The sequence below is a fragment of the Camellia sinensis genome, chromosome 10 (genome assembly GCF_055761805.1).
Source record: "Camellia sinensis isolate YWXY chromosome 10, ASM5576180v1, whole genome shotgun sequence".
Taxonomy (NCBI): Eukaryota; Viridiplantae; Streptophyta; class Magnoliopsida; order Ericales; family Theaceae; genus Camellia; species Camellia sinensis.
Window position 1 is genome coordinate 25,039,076 of NC_138970.1, and position 25,577 is coordinate 25,064,652.

Consider the following 25,577-nt stretch of genomic DNA (forward strand, 5'->3'; position numbering starts at 1 on the left):
AGATATATCTCTCTTTATATCTCTATATTTTGGGTTCAAAGGAGTCTTGTTCTTGGCCTATTATAATACACCTCATAGCCACACACCTCCACCATTCATCTAAGGTCCTTGGAGGGTATTTTCAGAGGTTGAAGAGTTGGTTTTAGGCTGGAGAAGCTGCTGGTTTTGCTGAGCTATAAGGGTAACCCCTTTTCCCTCTTTTTAGCATTATTTTGATTATTCTCTTAGCCTCATTTGCATACATATTTAAGCTTTGTTGTCAACTGAAAAAAGTCTTATTTTAAGGTCCTTTTCATGTTTGTTTAAGAACATTTTGTTGTTGAGGGCCATCTACACTCTTGCATGCTTGTTTTGGCCTTGTTTTGTGCCATGCCAAAAGGCCTTCGAGCTAGTCTTTTCTTGGCCTTCCTACCACTGAAATCCCGTGGATTTTCAATGGTGAGAATGTGATTTTGAGGGCCAAAATCAGAGAGGGGTGACACTCTCTCTTGTTGTCTTGTTTACTGGCATTTTTAGCCTATCAAATGAGCATACATTTGCATGTTTTCAAAGCTGGGTTCAGGCCATTTTTGGTGACTTTTAGGATCTGCCTAGACTCTTTCTAGGGCTGGTTTGGTCCCCTTTTGTTTGCTTCTTGCATGTGTAGAGTAATCCTTTTTATGGCTTATCAAAGGAGCATGTCATTCTTGCATGTATTGGTCATGTTTCAGTGGATTTTTGGCCATCATTTGGCATGCCATGACTCTGTTTTTGGCTGGTTTGGTAGTCCCTTACATGCTTCATATGCTTGTAGTGTAACTCATGTTCACTAGCTTACAATGCATGTCGTTTTGGCCCTCTATTCGAGCATATTTTGGCCATGATCCAAATTGATTCTGTTCATATTTTAGGCTGCCTTAGCTCTATTTTGAGGCCTCTTGGTCAAATGGTGCTTGCCATGCATGGTTGTAGTGTAATACCCTTGCCTAGCCTTGATTTTTAAACCCCCTTACATGCTTAACTTGAGGTGTTTCTATGTTTTGGCATCAATGAGTATGATATTTCAGAGCGTATAAGGTTTCCATATTCTAATGTTTATCACTCTTTATATGCGTTTGAGAGTTGTGCTTGTATGCCTCATTTATGGACCATTACATGAGCTTCATTTTTGTACCTTTCAAACCGTCATCTTAGTCCATTTTGCTACTGTTTTGGGCCTGCATAGGGACTGTTTGGGGTTGGTTTGGTCATTTGAGCATCGCTTTGCATACCTCTAGTGTAATGTGCTTCACTAGTTTCGGTATTTGAGCCTCCCAATATGCATTGTGTGAGTTGTTTGCGTGATTCGGGACCATGTTGCATGTTATTTCAGAGCTGAAACTTGTGCCATTGTATGCCATATTTCATCCTTTCAATGCTTTTGTAGAGCTGTATCTCGTACCTTAGGCTTTGATCCCTCGCATTGTGCATGCTTGTGTGTGTGTCATTGCCTCGTTTTCATCATATTTGGCCACTGATTTGGGCCTATTTGAGAGCTGCCCGTATTGGTTTAAGTCCATCGTTTGCATGTTGTTGCATGCTTGCCTTGCATGTTGTTACATACTTGGCTTATTAACATGTTGTTACATGTTTAAGTGGTATTGCATTTGGCATGCACCTCTTGTTAAGTTGCCTAACATGTTATTACATGCTTGAATGTTGTCACATGCCTTACATGTTTGCATGCTTGTTTAGGTTGCATTGCATTTGGCATGCTTGTTACTATTAGCCTTGCATGGCATTGCTATTAACATGCTCACGTTGCATTAGTTTTGCTTGCATGTTTACATTCATTGTCTCTTGATCAACCATGATAGAGGTTGGGGGCCCCTTTTGTGCTGTGTGCATTTCATTTGATATTAAATGCACATTCGACACATTTGGCCATCATGCATCGAAATGCGTGATTGGTGTTGAGGACCATACTCCTTTGAGTCTTAAACATGATAAGGAGGGTGGTTGTGTACACATTGTCTTGAAAATGTATTGTCATGCCCTGTTTGTCCTCTGCTGCAGCAAAACAGCATTTTGCAGGAAAGTATGGCCGGTTGGCCATCTAGAGTGCCGGTCGGCTACAAATGTTTGGCCGAGAGCCTCATTTTTGGTCAATGACCTGTTTCACTTGGCCGGTGGTCCCATCTCTTGGCCAATGGCCTCTTAGCATGTCCCCAAGGTGGTTCAGAAGTATCCCAAGGATTTTCACAATTTTCAGAGGTGCAAAACAGTGCAAACAGAGGCAACATGAGCCATGGCAATGGATTTCCGAATGAAGCTAACCGAGCATGCATTCGTCCCTCTTCTCGATGCTGTTTTACTGCTTTTCATAGCTTAGTTAATTTGTTTAATTAGTTAAGTGTTTTGTAATAATTAATTAGCTTGTTAGTTAGTTAATTAGTTAATTTGTATTATTTATTCGGACCCTCCGTCGAGAGGGCGAATTTATAATAAGTGTGCGTGCGTGTGTGAATGTCTTCAAACCCCACGTCTTTCTCCCTTTTATTTACTAGCTTTTGATAGTTAGTTTAGGGCATGTTTCAATTAGCATACTTATACTTGCATGTTTGCATCATTCATCTGTATTGCATGCACCGGGCTCGGTGCATCATGCTAACTGCATTGTATTTCAATTCTAAGAATACATGTATTGAATTGTCGCATCTCATATGCCATTCTTAAGGTAGCCGAGTCTATTTTAGTTGCATTTTGCATGCATTGCATTAACCATCTTAACATGAACTAGGATCATGCATGATTACTAACTAGTTTCTTGTTTTGGCTCGGAGTACACTGTAAGTGTTTATGCTTTAGCATCTTGCATGTATGTGAGTGCTAACATGACAACATGCTTGCCATGAGGCTAATTGCTTATGTGATATAACTGCCTGAATGCCTGTAGGTGAAGGTTGGATTGCTTGAATTGGAATAATTCGTCGAAATCCGTGTTTTAGCCTACTTGCGAGTAGCAAAGCTTCAAACCGTCTTTAAACAAACGGATATGCGATGCTTTGTTCCAAATTAGGCAATCTAGTCTATACTTGTGTGTTGTGCGCATCACATAGTAACTCTAGCTAATTAACCAGAATAAGAACGCATGTGTTCTAAAAAACAAGATATCATGTTTAGTACAGGAAGATCTTCGAATCGGGCGAGTGGGGGTGCTCATAGATGACCTTCCCAATCGTACCCAAGTTCCCAAGCCGAGGCAACTTTGATGATGACGGACACGTGGCCTTAGGCACGAGTCAGGGTTTCCTAAATTCTTCCAAAATAAAATATTTAGGTGCCGACTCTGTATCTGGCAAAGCAGTCCATGTTTGGCACTTCTTTATTAAAAATTAGTTTTCCAAAACGATTTGCTGGATTTGGATTCTTTGGTGATTTATCAATCTCACATCGCACATTGTGAGATCAGATTAAGAACCGTGGCATTTGAGTCCGAACTGTAGTAAGCCCAATGAACAAAACGGGATTTCTCCCGGGACGTTCGGGGACGTCTACAGGTCCTTGTTTGGAAAAAAAAGTACAAAAAATATAAAAAATAAGAAAAAATATTTGATTTTTTGGTATAATTTTTTAACTTTTTAACTATTTTTTAAATACTTAGCAAACATAACCTAAAATTACTGAAAAATCCACCCAAAATCACCTCTAATAAATGCAACAAACTAGACCTTGGGCTTTGACCTAGCGGTTAGAGTGTGGTCAGTAGAAGACCTAGGATTCAAATTGATGTAGTAATGACGAACCTTTTAAGTTGTAATCTAACTTTACTAACAATTAATTAACATTCTATAATCTTGGCATCTAACTTTACTAACAATTAACTAACATTCTATAATCTTGGCCCAAAAAAAAAAAAAATGCAACAAACATCTATCTTCTGTATTTATACTATTATTAAGTGAGGGCCTCAATTGGTGTACTAAAACCATCACTAACCTCACGCCAAGGGCAGTGTTTATATATATATATATATATATATTTTAAAAAAGTTAAACAAAAAAGTAAGAAAGGTTTGCAACTCATGACCATAGATTTAAGGTCAGATGACTCATACACTTAAGCTAAAGTGCACATTATAATATTAATTGCATTATTATTTTCTTTTATTCTTACTTATTTTTTGATAATATTATTTTTACTTATTTGAATTGCATGCCGCCTTGGACTGGACAGTGCTATTGGTCCCATGGGACTCATTACGGGTCCTATTTCGATAATTCGAACAGTTCGATGTGTAGAACTCGTCAAGTACTTTATTATTGTAAAAAATCATGTTGATTTGATATCGACAGCTACTTGATCGGATCAGATTTTTATTAACAATTTATTTTGAAAATTATATTTACTGTTGACAAAAATCTAATCTGATCAAGTAGTTATCAATATCAGATCAACGTGATTCTTTATAAAGATAAGGTACTCGATAAATTCTACATATTAAACAGTTTAAATTATCAAAATAGGACCTATGATAGGCTCCCACAAGCCTAACAACACTCTCCAGTCCGATCTTAAACTAAAGAGAAACCTAGCCCTACTATTATACATGTATACACGTAAATTAGTTTCGTGAAACTTTTGTCTCTCTTTATATCATGTGTCTAGCTATTTATAAAAAAACGTACATAAAATAAAATAAAACAAGACTTGAATTTAGGAGTTGTTTGAGATTACTTAAATAAGTGTACTTTTTATCTTTTTATGAAAAGTTGTGTAAAAAAATAGAGAGATAATATGATAAAAAAAAGATAAAAAAATAAATTATTTTTAAATTGTTAAACTTGGCTTAAATGCTACAAATTTCGAAAAAGACTCGTGCTCAAGAATACAACTAATATATATTAAGCATTTTATTGTGTTTTAATTTATTTAAGTCACACGCATTGCATTGCGTTGTAAAGAAACCAAAAACACACTTTGGAAAAACAGAAAACTTACCCAAACCCACTCTCTGTTTGGGGTAGTCGCTGTTGTTGCTTACGTGAAAGCAAAGACTCCATCCGTATAAAGTCTTCATTGCCTCTGTTACGCCAAGCAACACCCACACTCTCTCACTCCTCTATCCTCATATATACTATATATATACCCACGCGCATATACATATCCACCCAATCCATCACTCTTCACACCCACTCTCTCTCTGTTTCTCCGACTCTTCACTTCAGGTAATTGTTGTTTTGATGGAAAATTTGATCTTTCTATCCATTTCAACATGTCTCTGTAATCTAGGTTTTACTCTCTAATCTATTGTTGTTGTTGTTGTTGTTGATTGATTGATCATAGTTTGTTTTATAGTAATTCTGGGTCTGTACCAGTGATTTTTTTAATCGTTGATTTCTATGCTCTGTGATTGGGTTACCAGTAGTCGTTACTTGACTTTTCTCTTTTTCACTGTAATCGATCATTTTAATTTTCAATAATTTGTCAGCAATTTGTAAGTCTGATTCTCTCTGCTGGTGTAAAGTGCCTACTTTTTTATTTTTTATTTTTTTATTTTTATTTATATATTCAAAATCAAGCAATAGTGTATGGACAAAATGTATTCTCAAAACTATGGAAAAGTGTGATTAGCAATTGCGTTTTTTTTTTTTTCTTTTTTTTTTTTTTTGTGTAAATAGTTTTTGCTAATCATGTTTCGCATAGTTTTAAAAGGTTTTACTGAGACTGGCCTAAGGTAAAATGCATCAAAGCTTTCATTTTTAGGCTATACTATGCAAATTCTTGACATCCACCGTAAGTGTGCCTTGCATATAAGCATATGAGTAGTATGCATATGAAGAGATTGTCTTAGGGTCTTGCTAAACTTAGTCTAGTAAATGATTTAAACATAGAAATAAATAAATAAAAAAGAAAGACCCCTTTTGCAACTATATTCTATAAAGAACATTAAATAAATGACTAATCAAGAAAAAAACACACAGTTAATGCTCAAGTAAAAAACTCAATCACTAAAACTAAAAATGTCAATTTCACTTTCTAAGAAGGCAAGCTTCCTTCTTTGCAGTGAATGTTCACTTTTTACTATTTTAAAATATTTAATTTATTTACTAAATATTAAAATTTTAAATTCAAAATGCTTACGCCTTGCCTCATGAGGGGTAAAATGCCTTGAGTTGTGCATTCGCCTTTAAAAGCTTTGATGTTTTGTACTTGGATATAAACACTTGGGATAAAAACACATAGGCTCTGTTTGTTTGTATTCCCAAATCAATTTTCTACGTGTGTTTTGGAGCATGATGTTTGGTTACGTTTTCAAATCAATTTTCTACACTCTCTGCAGAGAACTCTGTGCACACAGGCGTGTTTTCTGTCCAAAGGAAGACCACCCGGTAGACCACCCGGATGACCACCCGGATGTCCACCCGGATGTCCGGCTGATTTCCAGATTTTTTTTTTTTTTTTTTTTTTTTTTTTTTTGCAATTGATTTACATAATCGGGACAAATATTTTCTGAAAATTTTTAAATTTTTTATGTGCTTTAAAATAATTTTGAATTGTATATTTAGTTATGAGTTGTAAATTTTTGTATCACATATCAAATGTCACATCAATAATTCCCCACTCAAATCAAACCTCTTTTCCAAAACTATTTTCAAAACTCTTTACCAAACAAATTTTCTACACTCAAATCATAATTCCACAACACACAAACTCAAAATACAACTCATACTCTCAAATCGCATTTACAAAACTCTACCAAACGCTACCATAGTGTTTTGTGTTAAGTAAAAAATGTTTATAATTGTTGATTGTGGCAAAAATCATCTTGTAGGTTATTCTATCTAAATATTGTTGACATTATATTGGTGTGGATGATAGAAAAATAATATTTATAAATAATAAACATATTATTACACAAACGTAAAATTATCACATGCCAGTCAATTTTCTGGGTTGTACATTGCTCATGGTGTCAAGTTCTACAATCCAACTAGCCCTTTCTGAGTGGATCTTCAATCCTCTCTCTCTATGTATCCCGATATGTGTAATAATTTTGGATGATGGCTTCCTTTACACTTGCATTGCTTATATAGATGTGGGTTGTTGGAACCATTCATTGAATAGTGGTACCTTTCCACTACCATTAATGTGAGAGTTATAAACCCAAGAGTCATTTTCAAGAACTCAAGTTATAACTCTCACTTAGTGATAAAGGTTGGGAAGAAGAGACTTCACTAAAGATGGTTTGTCTATGCGCAAGGAAGGTCTTAGTCTCTCCGTTTTGTAAAGGGCGCACTTATGAATGGTTCCGAAATGACACGCTATGCCGTCTCATCCTTTTCCCCCAGATGGTAGGAAGAAGATAAAGGAGGCAGAGTTTTGGTACTTCAACCGAGGAAGACTCGGACCTGCCTACATATATTCCATTGAATGGATCACTTCACTCAAAATATGATGTATATTTATTAACTAAATAATTATTGTAAGTTCAAGAATTTGCTTATAGTGGAAGGTATTGCTCTTTGTGGTTCTCCCCGTGATTAGAATGTATCTGAATTGGCTTATTTGTCCATCATTTAATAGGCTGCTGTGAAAATTGAATGTGCTGAAGGAAGCAATGGGTTCTTTCCGTAGAGCTATCCTGGGCTTCCTTATTCAGTTTTGTGTCTTGTATCAGTGTTCTGCAATTGAGGTTGATACTAATGAGACAGCATGGCTGTTTGTAAATGCTTCTGAAGCATCTGGATGGAAGATACCCGAAACTCTATTTGGCATATTCTTTGAGGTGAGGTTGTTCACTCACTCTGATGATATTTGAACAAGGGGTCCGTGGTTTCTGCTTTCTATATACGTTTTTGTTATAGTTGTTATTACTGCCTTTATTGATTTCCTAATCTGTGATTCTTTTGTAAATTGCTTCTTGTTTTCACTACTATATAGTACAACCCTCAATCAATCTTTTGTCTGTTTTTTTCATTTAAATGTGCTCTCTTGCCTTTCATCGATGCCCTATATCAATCTGATGAGGGATTGGGAGTTTTGCATCCATGTCACAAGTCTATGTCAGATTTTTGTATTATTTTGTTATGAAAGAACATATGAGTTTATAGACCTGATAGGTACCTATATCCGATCCACTTGATATTTTGCTGTTTATATAGTTCATGGTGGAGAGTGACAATTCTCTGAAATGCCATCTTGCAGGAAATTAACCATGCCGGGGCTGGTGGGTTGTGGGCAGAACTTGTCAGCAACAGAGGTCTATTCTAAATCTTCTTGAGTCTTCTTAGGAAATAGAAAATCAAAGAAATACAAATGAGTATCTGTTTTTATTTGTGGTTGTGTTTAGTCGGTTGTTAATATCAATAAGCCTACTACGCCTTAATGAGCCTGAAGAAAAGATTAGGACGCAAGTCATTAGACTGCAGATGGCAGTGGTTAAAAACTTTAAACGTGACTTAGTTATTAATAAGGATACTAGAGACATGTTTGTGATTTTGCGGATTCTTACACTTGCTTTTTTCTTCTGAAAGAATTCCTTGTACAACTACTATTGCACAGTCCTGGAATTCTAATTTGTCCTCCTTCAATACTGTGTTTGATAACACTAACTGTCTGCTGGATAGAGACATACACCATTCCTATCCTATGTACCTTTGTGATTTATTACTTATTCCCTACTACTCACTTAGTGAATGTTGTTTTGAATCCATTCATTATATTATCAATACCACATAAAGTGATACCTACAACAAAACCCAGCCATTCCATGTGCAGTTTGCCCTCTCCCTGGTTTCCGGTAAAATTGCTTAGACCTTTTGAAGTTGGAACTTTTCATTCAGATAGAGACCTATTACCTCAGTCTGCGGATTGGTGATGTACCTACTATTGCTAATTGCAATTGGTAAGGTACAATATTTATGCTTAAATGCTTTGTGTGTTTGCAGCTGCATTCTGTGCTTCTGTCTGTCTGTCTGTCTGCATGGCCCAACTAGCATTGGCACTTCATTACCTTTCTTTTTCCCTTACACTACTTTGTAAATGAGGAGGTCCTTTAAAATTACAGTGTCTATTGTTACATTTTTTTGTTGTGCTTAAGAGGGGGCTTTATATACTTTCTTTAGTTGGAAATATACTTGTCTCATTTCATAGTCACGTGGATATATAGACATTATGGATTTTCATTAAAACTGTGTTTCAGGTTTTGAATCTGGGGGCCTTAACACTCCCTCCAATATCGACCCTTGGTCTGTCATTGGAGATGATTCCTCTCTTATTGTATCAACTGACCGTTCATCATGCTTTGATCGAAACCAAGTTGCACTTCGGATGGAGGTGTTTTGTGACAGCAAAGGCACCAAAGTCTGTCCAACTGGAGGAGTTGGTATTTTTAATCCTGGATTCTGGGGCATGGTAAGAAGTTGCCACCTATTTTGCAATACTGCCACCATGGATCTTGCTCGCTTTCTCTATATAGCATGGACACACTCATTAAGAATTTCCATATCCAACGTCTGGCATGCCACTTCCTCAACAATTACTGAACTTTCTTAAGATTGACATCTTTTAGATGGATGACATTGGTCTGGCATGTAATAGACACTTGAAATATTTGAAAAGCAAAACAAAATTAGTTAGGAAGTAAATCAGCAGTTACAGTAGTATGCTTGACATTATGCATGTTGAGCTTCATCTTCCATCTCATGCAAATGGTAAGATAAAAATAAATTATTATTATCATCTGACATGTACATGAAAGTTCAGTTTCTGTCTCCTAATCCCTTTTTGATTTATTATGTTGTCTGCAGAATTGACTCATTTTTCCCATGCATAAATAAATTTTGAATAAATGCACTCTATGGATTCGTGTGATATGTGAAATTGGAATGGGCATGTGTTTACTGCTTATGCCAGAAGCCATTCTGATGGGGGCGAGCTTTTAGAGCTTACAAGTTTATATGGATTTCTCAAATTAGAACCTAGAATGTGATTAGTTTAACCTATTTTTCTTGCCAACCATGAGAAAATGCACAAGTTTTAGTTTTACTTTCAGAAGCATGTTTGATAAGAGAATTGACCCATGCAAGGCCAAAACACTATCCTATTCATATTGGTCTTTGTATCTCATATGTTCATTGCCCTGTTGTCCCTCAAACATTATATCTTCATAGGTTTTCTTTCATTTATCTTGATTTTGTGTCTCCAAAAATGGGACTTATTGGCCCCCAGTTTATTGTCTTGTACAGAAAGTACATACATTTGTGAATTATAGCCCCCTTTACACCATTCCTGCAAAATCCTCCAATTTACAACCTAGCAGCTCATCCTAAATAATTCTGTCGTCCTATTATAGACAGTTGTCGAATAAATTGTCATCGGTTTATAGAAGTCAGTTTCGTGCTATACTTAATAGTTGTTAAGAATTAGCATATTGCACGAGTTTTCAGTTTACATTATCCGCTCTAGCATGTTCTTTTTTTCTATTTTTTTATTTTTAGAGTTTTGCAACTTATCTCGACTAATATCTCACTAATTTGTTGCCATTTGGATCCTTTGATTTTGTTCTTTTTCAGAATATTGAACAAGGGAAGACCTATAAAGTAGTTCTGTATATACGTTCATTACAGTCAGTAAATATATCTGTATCCTTGACTGGCTCCAATGGGTTCCGAACGCAGGCTACTGATAACATTATGTGAGCTTCATTTGGGCATTAATAAACTTCAGTAAATTTTATAACATAGTTATCTTTATGGATATTTAGAGTTCATACATTGTCCTTGCAGAGCTGCTGATGTTTCAAATTGGACAAGGGCTGAGGTTCTTCTGGTAGCAAGTGATACCAATCATAACTCTAGACTACAATTGACAACAAGCAAAAAAGGAGTCATATGGTTCGACCAGGTGTCAGCAATGCCCTTGGACACATACAAGGTTTGTGATCTTTGATATACAATTCCATAAAAAGGGTCTTAGTTGTGTGGATGTTAGTGTCTTTGTTTGAATACATTTAGTGATGTAGAATGGGTCAGATGAAGATGAATGAGGAAGGAATGATTTATAAACTAATCCAAAGTCAAATATCTCAATATCAATGATTCAATAATCAATATTCATATCATATGTAGTCTGATAAATCCATCACATAAAAGCCATTTATATAGTTAAACCAAACTAATCCTAAACAAACCCAACTTCCATAATAAATAGTACTCCTAGATAAATAAGGCTTTTATTCTTATCCTTATTGTTCCCCATCATTTCCCTCCGGCTAATGGCTTGGAATTGTGTGTGAGGTAGAATGGCTGGCTTTAGATTTCGTGTGGCATAAGGATACGTTTCGGGTTTGCAGACTTTGTTACATGGTACAGCTGTAGCGATATTGAGATATGGTGGACTGGGTTTTTTCCTTTTTTGGTAAAAAAAATTGTTGGGTAATTTGTGGGTTGGCTGTCGGTCAGGATTGGATTTTTGAAAGACTCTAAAATATAATCCTAGTTATAACTCTGTCTAGTTACAGAATTGAGTTGTTTTGTGGTAGCTATAGGAATTTAGTTGTGCCCATGTCAAAGTGTGATCTTTACATAGTGCAGAGTGTAATCTTTTATCTATAGTTCAAGCTCATTTTTCTCCTCAAGTTTTAGTAGCCCTTTTGACAACATTTTATCTTGGCACAGGGACATGGTTTCCGAAATGAGCTTTTCGGAATGCTAGCAGATTTGAAACCCCGATTTATCAGATTTCCAGGTACTTGTGATATTGTTGTCTAAAAACTTTTAAAAAAGTCAGATGCTGAACTCTTGATGTTGTCTGTTAAGAAAGTAATGCTACAGTAGTTAGCCTCAATTACTTTTCTGTTGTTTCTATGTTAATCTTTTGAATTTATCCATGTGCATTGGCACTATATTTTATTGGGACCTTATAATTCCAAGACTGACTAATGCAGAAAATATGATTCCATATGTATTGCATAGGTGGCTGTTTCGTTGAAGGTGAATGGTTACGAAATGCATTCCGCTGGAAAGAAACTATTGGGCCCTGGGAAGAGAGACCTGGACATTTTGGTGATGTTTGGAATTACTGGACTGATGATGGACTTGGTTACTTTGAATTTCTTCAGGTAATTTCTTATGCTTTTTTTAAATATTTTTTTTTTTTTTAATTTGTATTTCAAGTGTTTGTCTTGTGTTACCATTTGGCTTGCATTGGTTCTTAAGTTGTTTGTCGCGTATTTGCTTCTGCAGCTTGCAGAAGACCTTGGTGCAGCACCGGTATGGGTATTCAATAATGGTATTCCCCAAATACTTCTATTTTCTGGTTTTTGTTTTTTAGTTTTTCTTTTGTCAATGAATATATTTATTTTTATTTGATTTATTTATTTATTTGTTTGGTGTTCAATGTTCCACAGGAATAAGCCATAATGATCAAGTGGATACTTCTAGCATTTCACCTTTTCTGCAAGTATGTCTGGCAATTTTCTGCTTCCTATGTACAGAACTGCTGAACTAATCAGATATTGTAGTTATTGAAAATAAGCCGAAATTATTCTTTCTAATTTGATATGCCATGAATGTTATTAGAAGTTAATGCTAATCATGCTTCTAATCATAGTTGTCAAATCAGGATTCGAATCGTGAATCGTAAAGATTCGGTTACTTTTTCTAAATCACTTGGAAAAATATATCTACAAACTTGGATGTTAAATATATTTTATAAATATAAAATATTTAGACTTGAGTCAATGAAAATGTTGTTTTGAATGATGATCATGTAGTTTAATAGGGAAGAAGTTAACAAAGGTCTCTATGTAAGATCAACATATTACTTTTTCCCTTTTTTAGATATTTCTTATCAACCATTTTTAATAAAGACAGTAAACAAAGATAAATTCTTAATTTCCATAATAATAATAATTTGACAACAATATTAATATTTGGACAATAAGTGTACATACTTTTTCTAAGTAACAATGACCAAATAATAAGAAAGTATTATTTAGGATCTTTTATTTTAAAGTCTAAAACATTTTCAAATGTATAATTGACCTCTCCCATGTAATATGCAACTATATTTAATTTAATAAAATAGCAATAGATAATTCATGGTGTAAGTTGCTTTAATCTTAAACATTTTTAGAAGATATATTATGATTATTTAAAGAAAAAAAATAAGAATAAAGGTTAAAAGCATGTTGCGTCTTACTGAATTGGATCCTTTTAAAAACTCTATGATTACTAAAATAGCAATAAATCATGTACATATATTGATTATTTTGGTACTAAGGCCTCGTTTGGGAACAGGCTAATTTAGTAACTTTTTGGCTATTTGGCTAAAAAGGTAGATAAAAAAAACGTGTATGTTTGGGATGACTTTTTGGCTAATTACGAAAAGATGTGCAAAAACTAGAGAGAAAAGAGAATCTTTGACTTTTTGGTATGGGTTGTTGGCTTTTTGGCTAATTTAGTAACTTTTTGGCTAATTGGCTAAAATAGCCTCTTGCCAAACGAGGCCTAAGGCCTCGTTTGGAAACAGGCTTTTTTAGTAACTTTTTGGCTTTTTGGCTAAAATGCGATATAAAAAAACTAGTATGTTTGGGATGACTTTTTGGCTTTTTACGAAAAGATGTGCAAAAAGTAGAGAGAAAAGGGAATCTTTGACTTTTTGGTATGGGTTGTTGGCTTTTTGATTTTTTTAGTAATTTTTTGACTTTTTTGCTAAAAGGGATACTTGCCAAACGAGACCTAAATGCTATTAAAAGTTGTATTATGTCATTTTCAATAAAAAGATAGAGAAATAAAAAGTAAAAAATATATCGGACTCGATAGTTTCAAGAATTGCATGAATCGTAAAAAGTGAATCGAATCATGAATCATGTGACTCACTAGAGATTCACTTCCAAAATAGTCACCCATAGATTTGTATCGATTTTGCAAAAAATGTGAATCGAATCGTGAATCGAATCGCGAATTGTAAGATTCTGATAACAAAGCTTCTAATTAAGGCTAGGATTAATATACCCAAGTGAAATAAAGAATAGAAAAAACTTGTGACTTGTAAAAGTAGAGTCAAAACACAAGGTTACTTGTTATTAGATAAAAATGATGTTGTTACAGGTTAGCTTAATTCATTCATACCTTTGTGATGTTGAAAGTGGTTGGTTAAATGCTGATATACTAATCCATTGTCAAAACCATTTGACTTTGATAAGCTTTTATGAATTTGGCTTGATACGGCTGTGACCGGTTATCTTTTAATGATCAATCAGGCACTTGTAATAACTCATCTCTTAACATGAATGTTCTGTTTTGATCTTTAGATTAATGAATTCTTTTAGTTAGACTTTTGGTGGAGGAATATGACAAACACTCTTGCTATAGTTATGAAACCTATACATGTTAAGAATCTATTAGTATCATGTTAAGTATCCGGTGTTACTATAAGGTATCATCTTGTTGAAGCTTTTGTGTTGTTTGTGTCCTCCAAAAGTAAGCCCCGTTCACTGGGTGTAATATTATTGCAATCTCTGTTGTAATATATTTCATTCTTAAATTATGTTTGTCTTGATTGTAGGAAGTCCTCGATAGTATTGAGTTTGCTAGGGGTGATTCTGACTCAACATGGGGTTCTGTTCGAGCTGCAATGGGACACTCGGAACCTTTTGACTTGAGATATGTTGCTTCTGGGAATGAAGACTGTGGGAAGAAGAATTACCGTGGTATGCATTTTTTTTAGTCATTATTGTCTGGTAACATATTTTATTGTCAAATCAAATGACATCAATGACCCATGTATTTACAAAACATATATAGCATAATTCATAAACGACTTTTCCAATTGAAAGCTGATATCCTTTAAGAAATTACTGCACAAAGTCTACAGTTGATATATGAAGATGATTGAGCTCCTCTCCCCTTTTGTGATCCAGCCAATCATGGGATTCTAGTGCTGGTCTTTGGGTAGGGGTGGAGGTGAGGGAATTGAAGGGGAAGGGGGATTACTTATCATTGGAGTTAAACAAGAAAATTACCATGTTTCCATGCTGCTTTCTTTTTTTCTGCTTCATTTATTTGTATGAGTAAAAATGTCTAGGTTACTTACTCCCTTGATCATTTTTGTGTGTATGCAATTTCATTACAAAATTGGGGGGTCAAGAGTTTCATGCATGTCTTGTTTAACCTATGAACTGCTTTCAATTTTATTTATTTATTTATTTTTTTGTTGGTTTTAAGTTCTATTAAATTTTTTGAAAAATGTTTTATTGTTATAATTCGTGTGTAGACAATTCACTTTTTTGGTTTTAATCTTGTTCCCATTATTCAAGGATTTATCATTTTTCAGAATTACACGTTTTGCTTTTAGATTGACTCTACTCTACTTTGGTTTTAAAATCAAGATGGAAATTGCATAGACTAATGGTTAGATTCGCACATCTGATGGAGAAAAAAAATTGAATGTCAAACAAATTGAACGAAAGTGAAGTTGAGACAACATGATTGAGCAAGGGTCAGTGCGCTTTGGATTGCATTTGAGATGGATCCTACAAAATTAATTTCTTGTGGTGTTGATCAAGTCTCAACTAAGCTTTATAATCGCAGCAAAATCTCCATTTATTTAATCTTGTGCTAAAATTTGAAAATCACATTCATGGTTGATGTTGAGAAAATTTTGGAGAGTGAAAAGAGATGTGTAGTAGTGTTTGAAGACATTATAAGACACAACTGGTCTGCCTTGCATGATCTGTTTTGTTCTCTAAATTTAGGTAGAATTTATAAAGCTTCATCCTAGGGAATTTCTGAGATCTTCATATTTTGTGCACTTGGAATAATATTGTTGTCTCTCTCAAAAATCTTCAAATGACCAAGTTAGTCTGAAACATCATTCTGCCTTCCTTTAATTTTTCTTTTGCAATACCCATCGTTCTGATTTGTAATTCTCATCTTGCCAATAGAAGTTGTATTAATCATCACTTTAAGTCGCTATTAAAATATATTGCTTCAATTTTTTTTGCTTGAGACATCTCTATTATGACCCTTTTAGTGCCAATAACCATCCTGCTTTTCATGGAATTGCTTTATCGGTTATTTAATAACTAGTTTATGGGTAGTGGGCCTTATTATTGGTATTTCAATAGCATGGTGCATACAGTACTGTAGTGGTGAAAACTATTATTCCTTCTAATCAAATCACACCTTAAAAAAGCAATGTTAGAATTTACCAATTTGCTCCTCCACCTACCATCTCCACTAGCACCCACTTCACCTACCACCTCCACTACACTACACCTACTACCACCTTCTCTTCTATATATAGGAGTTGTAATACATAACACAATATCAATCAATCTTGTAATAGATATAAATCAATAATACAATTTATTCTCTTTCTCTCTCTATCAATATCTCTTACATGGTATCAGAGCAGGTTTAGAACCTAATATTTTCGCTTCCCCGGCGGGCGGCAACCTCACCTTAGCCGCCCGCCGGAACTCAACCTATTCCGTTTATTTTCTACACATACCTTCCCATCATTCTCTCTCTCGGCAGTTTGATTGAACACAAACAAACCCATCTCAGGCTCAACTTTCTCAAATGTGTCCAGTTGCAGTGGCACATTTAGTTTCTCCTTGTATGCCAATATGCCCCTCAGGTGGTTCTGGTCTTGGACAACAAATGTTCCGTGGACAAGCTCCGCCGGCTGTCACACCTCCCCAACAGTGCATTCGAACCTTCATCAATGATGGCCATGAAAACCCACCTCACATTCTCCTCTCCAACCCTTCTCATCCTCTTCCTTTCTCTCTGCACCTTCATCACCGCCATTGAAGACGATGTCAAGTGTCTGGAAGGCTTCAAGAACTCTATCAGCGACCCACAATCCAAACTCCCCTCCATGTCCCTCGCCGGTTCTCTCCCTGACCCCCTCCAGTTCTGTCAAAGCCTCACCGCCGGTTTACCGTTGATCTCGTGGCCGTTGTTCCCTTTGGTGGGCATGGATGAGTTAACCACGGCTATAACTTTTCTCATGGGTGGTTCACCGGCGGCGGTGACGATGAGGCAACGAGCGGAGGAAATAGGTATTAAGGCTAAGAGGGCCGTCGAAGAAGGTGGTCGTTCTTACTAAGATTTCAAGGCTTTGATTGAAAAGCTCAAAGCTTATGCTCTTCAAAAAATAAGAAGTGGACTTTTAAAATTAACAGCTTGTATTTGATATGGAAACCTGCTTTACAGAGCATTGCAGACGTGGGAACTTGCAAACACACCACACCGCCCCCACCGACTCATTATTACGCATCCCATTATCCTTTTTTTATTTTATCTTTCTTCTTTCAAAAAAAAAAAAAAAAAAAAAAAAAAAAAAAAAAAAAAAAAAAAAAAAAAAAAAAAAGATTCATCTCTCAATGATTAAAATACTCTCTCTCTCTCTCTCACTTTACACCCACTCTTTCCAACTCTTTCCAACCCATGTGCACCTGTTTTTTTTATTTTCTTCTATTCTACTTTTTTTGACCCAACATTCCACCATACCTATTTTTTTTTTTATTCTTATTATTATTATTATTATTATTATTATTATACAACACCAATACAACCCACAACTACCCGTCCACTTTTCCTCTCTTTATTTTATATTATTATAACATATTTTTTTTCTATCCCTACTTTTATTTTATTTTATTTTATTTTATTTTTTTTTTTTTCTATCTTTTGTATAATAATGAAACATTGATAAAAAAAAAAAAAAAAAAAAAAAAAAAAAAAAAAAAAAACAACCATCTCGGTTTTCATTCCACAACCTTATCATTTTTGTTATGACGGGATCCACCCCGATCACAATTTTACACAAAAAAAAAAAAAAAAAAAAAAAAAAAAAAAAAAAAAAAACAACAACAACAACAACAACAAACAAACAAACACAACCACACCCACAGTGGGATTTTCTTTTCCCTTCTCTACTCTGCCGCCAGTCTCTTCTTCTTGCCTCCGTCCTGGACGGCCCTTGCCGGTGTTGCCTCCGTGTTTCCCCCTCCACTGGGCATGATCACTACTCCCTGCTCCTCCACTGCAGCATATGGCGGCCCTCCAAATCGAAACATCACGGTGGCCTTCCGTTTCAGCTCCTTATTTTCTGCCCTTAGCACGCTTATCTCTGCTCGCGCATCCTTATACATGCGTTGGAGCAGAGCCAGCTGGGAGTTTAATTGCTGCACCTCATTTGTCCTACTCTGCAGCCGGTTCGACAAATTTGTGACCGCCGTCATGGTTTCCACGCATGACTTCAGAGTATACTGATTTGCTTCCACATCCGACTGCACTGCCATTCTTTGCTCCACAGACCGCATCGGAAAGTTCAGTGGAGCAAAACCAGAGGTGTTTGGTTGCGGTTCACTGGCCACCGCACCAGTTATTTCTCTTGTGGGCTCGTTCAGTTCTGGAAAGAGCGTGAGCAGGTTCTGGGTAGCTGGACGGGAAGAAGAGGCCATGTTTTTTGAGTTGCTAAGTGTTTCAGAGAAGGGTTGGTTTCCGGGTGTTTCAAGATTTGCAGAGACAAGCTCTCCGAGCGTTCAGAGGTTTCAGACTCGTATGCACAGCCTTCGCCTCAACCTTGTTTTAAATAGCCAGGGCCAGCCACGCGCATCGCGCGCCTCTTGCCGCCCGACAAATTGGCACGCCTTTTCATGGCACATCTTTTGATAAAGTGGGCACGCCTTTTGATGGCACGCCTTTTTGAAAAATTAGGGCACACCTTTTGAGGGTGCGACTTTTTATGGGTCCGACAAGACTCTGTAAACTGTCCCGACATAGATTCCGGTTAGTTTCTACAAGGGTCCGACAAGACTCTGTAAACTGTCCCGACATAGATTCCGGTTAGTTTCTACAAGGGTCCGACAAGACTCTGTAAACTGTCCCGACATTGATTCCGGTTAGCTCCTTTATGGGTCCGACAAGACTCTGTAAACTGTCCCGACATAGATTCCGGTTAGTTTCTACAAGGGTCCGACAAGACTCTGTAAACTGTCCCGACATTGATTCCGGTTAGTTTCTACAAGGGTCCAGCAAGACTCCATAAACTGTCTTCTACAACGGTCCGACATGACCCCATAAACTGTCTTCTACAACGGTCCGACATGACCCCATAAACTGTCTTCTACATCGGTCTGACACGACCATACAGTGTCTCCTATCCTTTTTTATATTTTTTTTTTATGTATTTTCTTGTTTTTGTTCCTCTCTCCAAACTCAAGTTGGTTAGTTTCTATCCTCCTTGAGTTTGCGGGGGGCTGTTAGAATTTACCAATTTGCTCCTCCACCTACCATCTCCACTAGCACCCACTTCACCTACCACCTCCACTACACTACACCTACTACCACCTTCTCTTCTATATATAGGAGTTGTAATACATAACACAATATCAATCAATCTTGTAATAGATATAAATCAATAATACAATTTATTCTCTTTCTCTCTCTATCAATATCTCTTACAAGCAAATGTGAAATATTGTGAAAATTATGAAAGATGGATTTTTCTTGATGTATTAACATGCTTCTGTTTGTTTATGTGCCAGGAAATTACCTCAAGTTTTATGATGCTATAAAACTTGCTTATCCAGACATCAAAATAATATCAAACTGTGATGGGTCTAATCAACAATTGGATCACCCTGCTGATTTTTATGATTATCATGTGAGATTTGAACTTGGGTACATATGTCAATAATATTTCATCTTTCATTTTTTTTTCCCCATATAAATTGTTTATATTCCAATGTTAATCATTGGTTCGTCAGTTTGGCTACATGGCAAGAATTCTTGTCTTATTTTTTGTTTGTTGGTTAGATTTACAGCGATTCAAACAGTGTGTTTTCTTTGGCTCATAAATTTGATCATACATCTCGTAGTGGTCCGAAGGTATGTTAATCTTCCTTTTATTTGTTAATGAAACTGGTTCTGAAAATATATTTGAAAAAAGAAAAAAGGAAGGCTTTGGGGAATGCTTGTGAATAGTCTTGCCATTAATTGATTTTCAGGCTTTTGTAAGTGAGTATGCTGTGACTGGAAAAGATGCTGGTACAGGAAGCCTTTTAGCGGCACTAGCCGAGGCTGGTTTCCTTATTGGAGTAGAAAGGAACAGGTAAATTGTACTCTTCCAAGACTTTGGCTCTTCACTATTTGTCGATGTGCATCCTTTTGGCTTAAACTGTGCATTTATAAGATATTTTTTGTTTTGGTTGAAAATATCACGTATATGTTCCTTCCTAACATGTTTCATATACTCGTACAACATTAGAAACGACAGGTTTGACAAAGTCTAAGCTATGTTGTCAAAAAGGAAACCTTAATTTTTTTAATTATTTATGTATGATTGTCAACGTGTCATTGCCACCTTTATAGGAGATGTTTAGCTGATTTATGCCCCTTGACATTTGGCTGTGTTGACAATATTGGTTGTGGGTGTGCATTACACATGCCATCAGTCTTACTTCCCTATATGTAAAAATGACTTTAAATATTCAGGATTCAGGAATGGTATCTGATCAATTTTGTGGTCCTAATCAGTAATATGACCAAAGTAGCTTCTCTAATAGATGCTCATGCTAGTGGGAGGGCAAGCATCCTGTTTTAGAAAATATCTTGAAGTCAGCTTCAAAGCCTTTCTTCCCTTTTTAAGGTAGTTAAGGTTCAATAGTAATATGTGCACAAGTTTATTAACTCGCTAAATCTTTGCCTCAGACTTTTTAGTCTACGAAGATAATTCATCCAGATTCCAGAGTATCTTGAAGTGTGATGACTTGCACTTATTCTTTCCTTTTCATGGTCAAGTAAATTGCTTCACTGGTTTGGAAAATGAAGTGGAACCTAGTTGTTATAATTGTTTTTCATTTTTGTGTAAATGACATGCGCGCACACACACACATGTATTTGTGTATACATACATATATATAGTCATCATAGCTCCTCTCATTTTTTTGTCTCAATTTCATGATATATTGTTTTGATTTCTGACGATTTGAATTTGATCCCTCAAATGCAGCGATATTGTTGAAATGGCAAGCTATGCACCTCTATTTGTGAATACCAATGACAGAAGGCATGTTTTCATTCTTTTTCTCTAAAACCTTTTCACTGTTATGTTATCTCATGGTGTTCTTTTGTAATAATTATCCTCATATGGTAGTGTTGCTTTCTTAAAGGTGGAACCCGGATGCTATTGTTTTTAACTCCTTCCAGCAGTATGGAACTCCTAGTTATTGGATGCAACACTTTTTCATAGAATCAAGTGGTGCAACTCTGCTTAATTCAACACTAAAGGCCAATTCTTCAAGCTCGCTAGTTGCTTCTGCTATTGCTTGGTCAGAGAATGATAAAAATTATTTAAGAATAAAGGTTTTAACTTTCTCATATCAAACCCCAGAATATTCTTATGTTTTGTACTGCTTGTTAAAAGCATACTCTACCCACCAATTCAACTTTGCTGTTATAATTAGTAATCTCTAGAGGTGGAAAATGGGTTTGGTTTGGGAGGGTCAAAACAGGTTATATATTTAAAACAACCCAACCCAAACAACGGGTTGGGTTGAATTGGATACTGCCTTATGGGTTGGACAAATGGACCCAACCAACTCGTTTACTTTATCAAATTATTTTTCCTATAGATGGTGGACGTAGAAGGCAATATGAAGTGCAAAAAGAACAGGATCATATGGTTAACCATCTGTCATGAGTCTTGTGTGTTTAGCTTCTTCTTTTTCTTCTTCTTCTTATGTTTTTTCTTTAAATGAATGAAAGAAGATAGTCAAGAATGATTTTTTGGAGTTTAATCAGTCGATCTGAAATCATTAGGTGCATCGTCAGCCCCCCCCCCCCCTCCCCCCCCCTTTCTTTTGGACATGAGAAACAGCCTGCCTTCTATTTATTAATAATCAAAGTGAACTCATTTGCTTTAATATCTCATTTACGTGTCTCAGTATTTATTTGGGCTAATTTTTTTTTTTTCTTTTTTTCCAGGTAGTTAACTTTGGGATCAACGCTGTGAATTTAACAATTTCAACTGATGGATTGGCACCAAACTCATTCCTATCATTTGGATCAACAAAGAATGTACTTGCATCTAGCAATCTGATGGATGAGAATTCCTTCAAAGATCCGAAAAAGGTATCTACGTCATCTTAAATCACCATACAAAAATAGGAAAGCAAGTCATTTATTAGAATTTCACTTGTACCTTCTATATTTCACACGTGTTGTTCACATTTGGCTTGAATCCCTTGTCCCGATTCTTCATTTTAGGAAAATGGATAGGTATAGAATATAAAAGATACAAGTGCATGGAAGCCCTTTCACTAATGCAGTGATTAAGCACCGATTTGTCTTATTGTTGTCTTTATCTAGCCAAAAAATTGAGTCGATAGTGCATCTAAGATAATTGTTCTTCTCATAGTAAACCTAAGATTTTGTTGACTTAACTGATGTGGGGATAAAATATGATAGAGGCAATTAACTCGAGTCAGCCAAGTCTTATCCTACCTTCTGGTGGTTTGCTACATGACATGAATAAGATTTTCCTTTTATGAGCAAAAAACTCATAATCATCACACCCTTACTTGTTTGGGTTAATTACACTTGGCACTCTTGCACTTACATCACAATCTCACTTTGGCCCCTCCATTTTTAATTGTGACAGTCAATCCTTTATCCTTTTAAGTTAAGTTGGAATGTCACCCTTCCGTCTATCTAACGTTAATAAGGCTTACAGAACTTATCATATAAGCCATACATAATATTTTATTCGACTCGTTAGAACCGTTACACTTTCGTCAAAATCTCACTGTAATCGTTGCACTTTTACCAAAATCTCATTTTTGCTCCTTCAAATTTTAGGGCTTGTTTGGTTTGTATTTCAAGATACAATTTTTGAGAAAAAATTTTCAAATTTTGTTTGGTTTAATTTTTTTGAAAAAAAATTTCAAATTCACTTTCTCTCTCCTACATATCAATCAATGACTTTTTCTTTCTCCTCTCTCATTTTCAATCATTTTTTATCTCACACACATTTACTCAACTATAACGAAATATCAAATCATCCAAAATTCCCAAATTACAAAACTATTTTCAAAATATACAACCAAACAAATCAAAAAAATTTCTAAACTCTCTTTCCAATTTTTTTTTTTTTTTTGAAAATTTATCTCAAAACACAAACACATCCTTAATTTCTGTCAACCTCATTAATGATAATGCCATAAAACCAACTTAAGAGTGCTAATCCACTTCGTTCATCTACTGGTTGTGCACGGGTCGGGTTGGGTTTACCCTTGACCCATCATCCAAACCGAACATTTCGGGTTGAGAGTCTTCTTATCCGCTATCGACCGATCTCCCCTTCAAATCGACCGAGTCAAGCCTTGGGTTTGGTGGTTGGTGTCGGGCGGGTGAATGTAGAACCGCAAAAGTAGAAGCGGAAGAAAAATTGAGAAAAATTCATGTCTACAAACACATCTGAAACAAGAAATTCGGAGATGTAAAAAAAAATATAAATATATTTGAAGCAAGAAATGAGATATATACATATAGTTATAAACATAGATCTGTGAAGGAAGTATATAAAAAAGAAAAAAATCCAATGTCTCACTAGAAAAAATACAGATCTGAGAGAGGTATTTAAAAAAAAATACATTTTTAATGCCTCCACTTGAATAATACAAATATGAGAGGGGGAGGGAGGATGACGAGTTCAGCCATGAGTCCTCCGACGTCAGCAATGAGTTCCGATGATGATGAGTTCGGTAATGAGTCCTGATGGTGATGACTTCGCAAAAACATCGAGTCGTTAGTTGATGAGGGGGGAGGGGGGGGAAGAAAACGATGAAGGAAAAATGGTGAGGGGAAGTTGCAGAGAAAAAAAGGTTAAGGAAAAAATGAAAGAAGATGAAAATTGTAAAGTCTTTCAAATCAAGTGAATGAGTTGGTCAGTATGTTGAGTGATGAATAAGTGTAATCTAAGGATTTAATTATATGATGCCACGTGGAGGGATAAGGTTATTGATAAGCATAATTCGGTCGGCCGGTTTTGATCGGTTTCAACAATATGTGATCCGTTACTTGAACCGCAAATTGCACGGGTAAACATGTCAAATCCATAGCCGACTGTAATCATGATCGAAACCGTCCATAAGCTTCACAGGTCAGTTGGTCTGGTCAGATTACTTGGTTTAGCTGGACCCGCGCACACCCAATGTTATTCGAAATTTCCATTTACTCTTGGATAATCTTGCGAAAAACTGTTACTTCTAGTATCCTCCCGGCAAACCATTCAAGCAATTAACTAATTTTGATACTTTTTTAAAATTATTTTTCCTATTGTGCTAATTCATCAAGTAGTTGCCATTTGTTTCTTAAATGTTCATTAGCATTTGTTTTATCCATATTTTTTATTTTCTAATAAGACTACTCTCATTAAACTTGTCTGCAATATTTGTTCTATCTTCTTTCTTGAGTTCTTCCATGGTGACACACAAGTCATATAAATAAATTACATATTTATACTGTTTGAAGTTCATGTTACTCAAAAACATGCAGATATTGAGAAATGTATATATTATGGATGAATGGTTCTAATCTTTAGAAATTTATGGTTCTAATTTTATGCAGGTAAGTCCTGTCAAAAGCGCAGTTGACGGTGCTGGTGTGAACATGAATGTCATACTGTCTCCACATTCTTTTACTTCCTTCGATTTGCAAATAGAATCAAACAATCTCCGGATGCCAGGAACTGATTCTATCCGTAAATCTTCATATTGAGAATATAAATTATAGTTGTAATAATCGCAGAATGATTTGGCGTATCATTCTCTAAACATGTACTACTGCTTGTTTTTTTTTTTTTTGGGTACTTTTTCAACAAAGATTTGGCCTAAGTTGTAAATGTCCCTTTGATAGGTTTTCTTTCATTTTACCTCCCTTAATGCCGGTCTCTAAGCTTAATTGAATATGAAGTTGCCTTGCTTCCCCTGTCGCTTACATCTGCCCTCGACTCTGAAATAGCCGAAACCCTGAACTCTTGAGACCTACAATTTGTAAATTCCACTCCTCCATCTCCTCCACCACGACCACCACCATCAATTTATCTCAACTCTAGCCAACACTTAAAATCACCCATTCAATGGCTAGCAAGATCGAATCCAGAAAGGAGTTGATAGGGGTAATTAGGAGATGTAAGCGTGTCAAATTTCGCTTGATGTGTAGGCTTGAGGATATAGGCCTTGTTTGGTTTGTATTTGAGAAACATGTTTTGAGATAAAAAGTACGAAAATTTTTTCCAAAACACAAACCAAACAAGGCCATAGTTTTTGCAGGTTTGCTCTCTTCAAACCCTTTTCAACTGATTTAGAAAGCGAACTTGAATTGAACCAATGACCAACATCCAGAAAGTCTTTATCCGAGCCCATGATGGATCCATTGGGGAGATTTACGTGTTTGTCTTAATATTTGAACTTATTGACTGATAGGTTTTATAATAATTAATGATATTTTTTTATCAAACATTATTAAAAAATATTATTAATTATTAATTTTTAAGGATAGTTTAAAAATTATCAAAAAAAAGTCGTTAATTAT

At 35.6% G+C, this 25,577-nt stretch overlaps 1 protein-coding gene across 1 annotated transcript; it reads left to right on the plus strand.

The window, feature by feature from the left end:
• Positions 1-4,879: 4,879 nt before the first annotated feature.
• On the plus strand, positions 4,880-24,877 carry LOC114276543 (alpha-L-arabinofuranosidase 1). Its single transcript, XM_028218322.2, has 18 exons — positions 4,880-5,186; positions 7,546-7,747; positions 8,167-8,221; positions 9,164-9,375; positions 10,536-10,657; positions 10,749-10,896; positions 11,640-11,709; positions 11,937-12,082; positions 12,207-12,252; positions 12,371-12,423; positions 14,533-14,677; positions 19,529-19,647; positions 19,800-19,871; positions 19,991-20,094; positions 20,995-21,051; positions 21,155-21,347; positions 21,969-22,115; positions 24,612-24,877. The coding sequence occupies exons 2-18, from the start codon at positions 7,580-7,582 to the stop codon at positions 24,759-24,761; spliced, it is 2,007 nt and encodes a 668-aa protein (XP_028074123.2). The 5' UTR covers positions 4,880-5,186; positions 7,546-7,579; the 3' UTR covers positions 24,762-24,877.
• Positions 24,878-25,577: the final 700 nt, after the last annotated feature.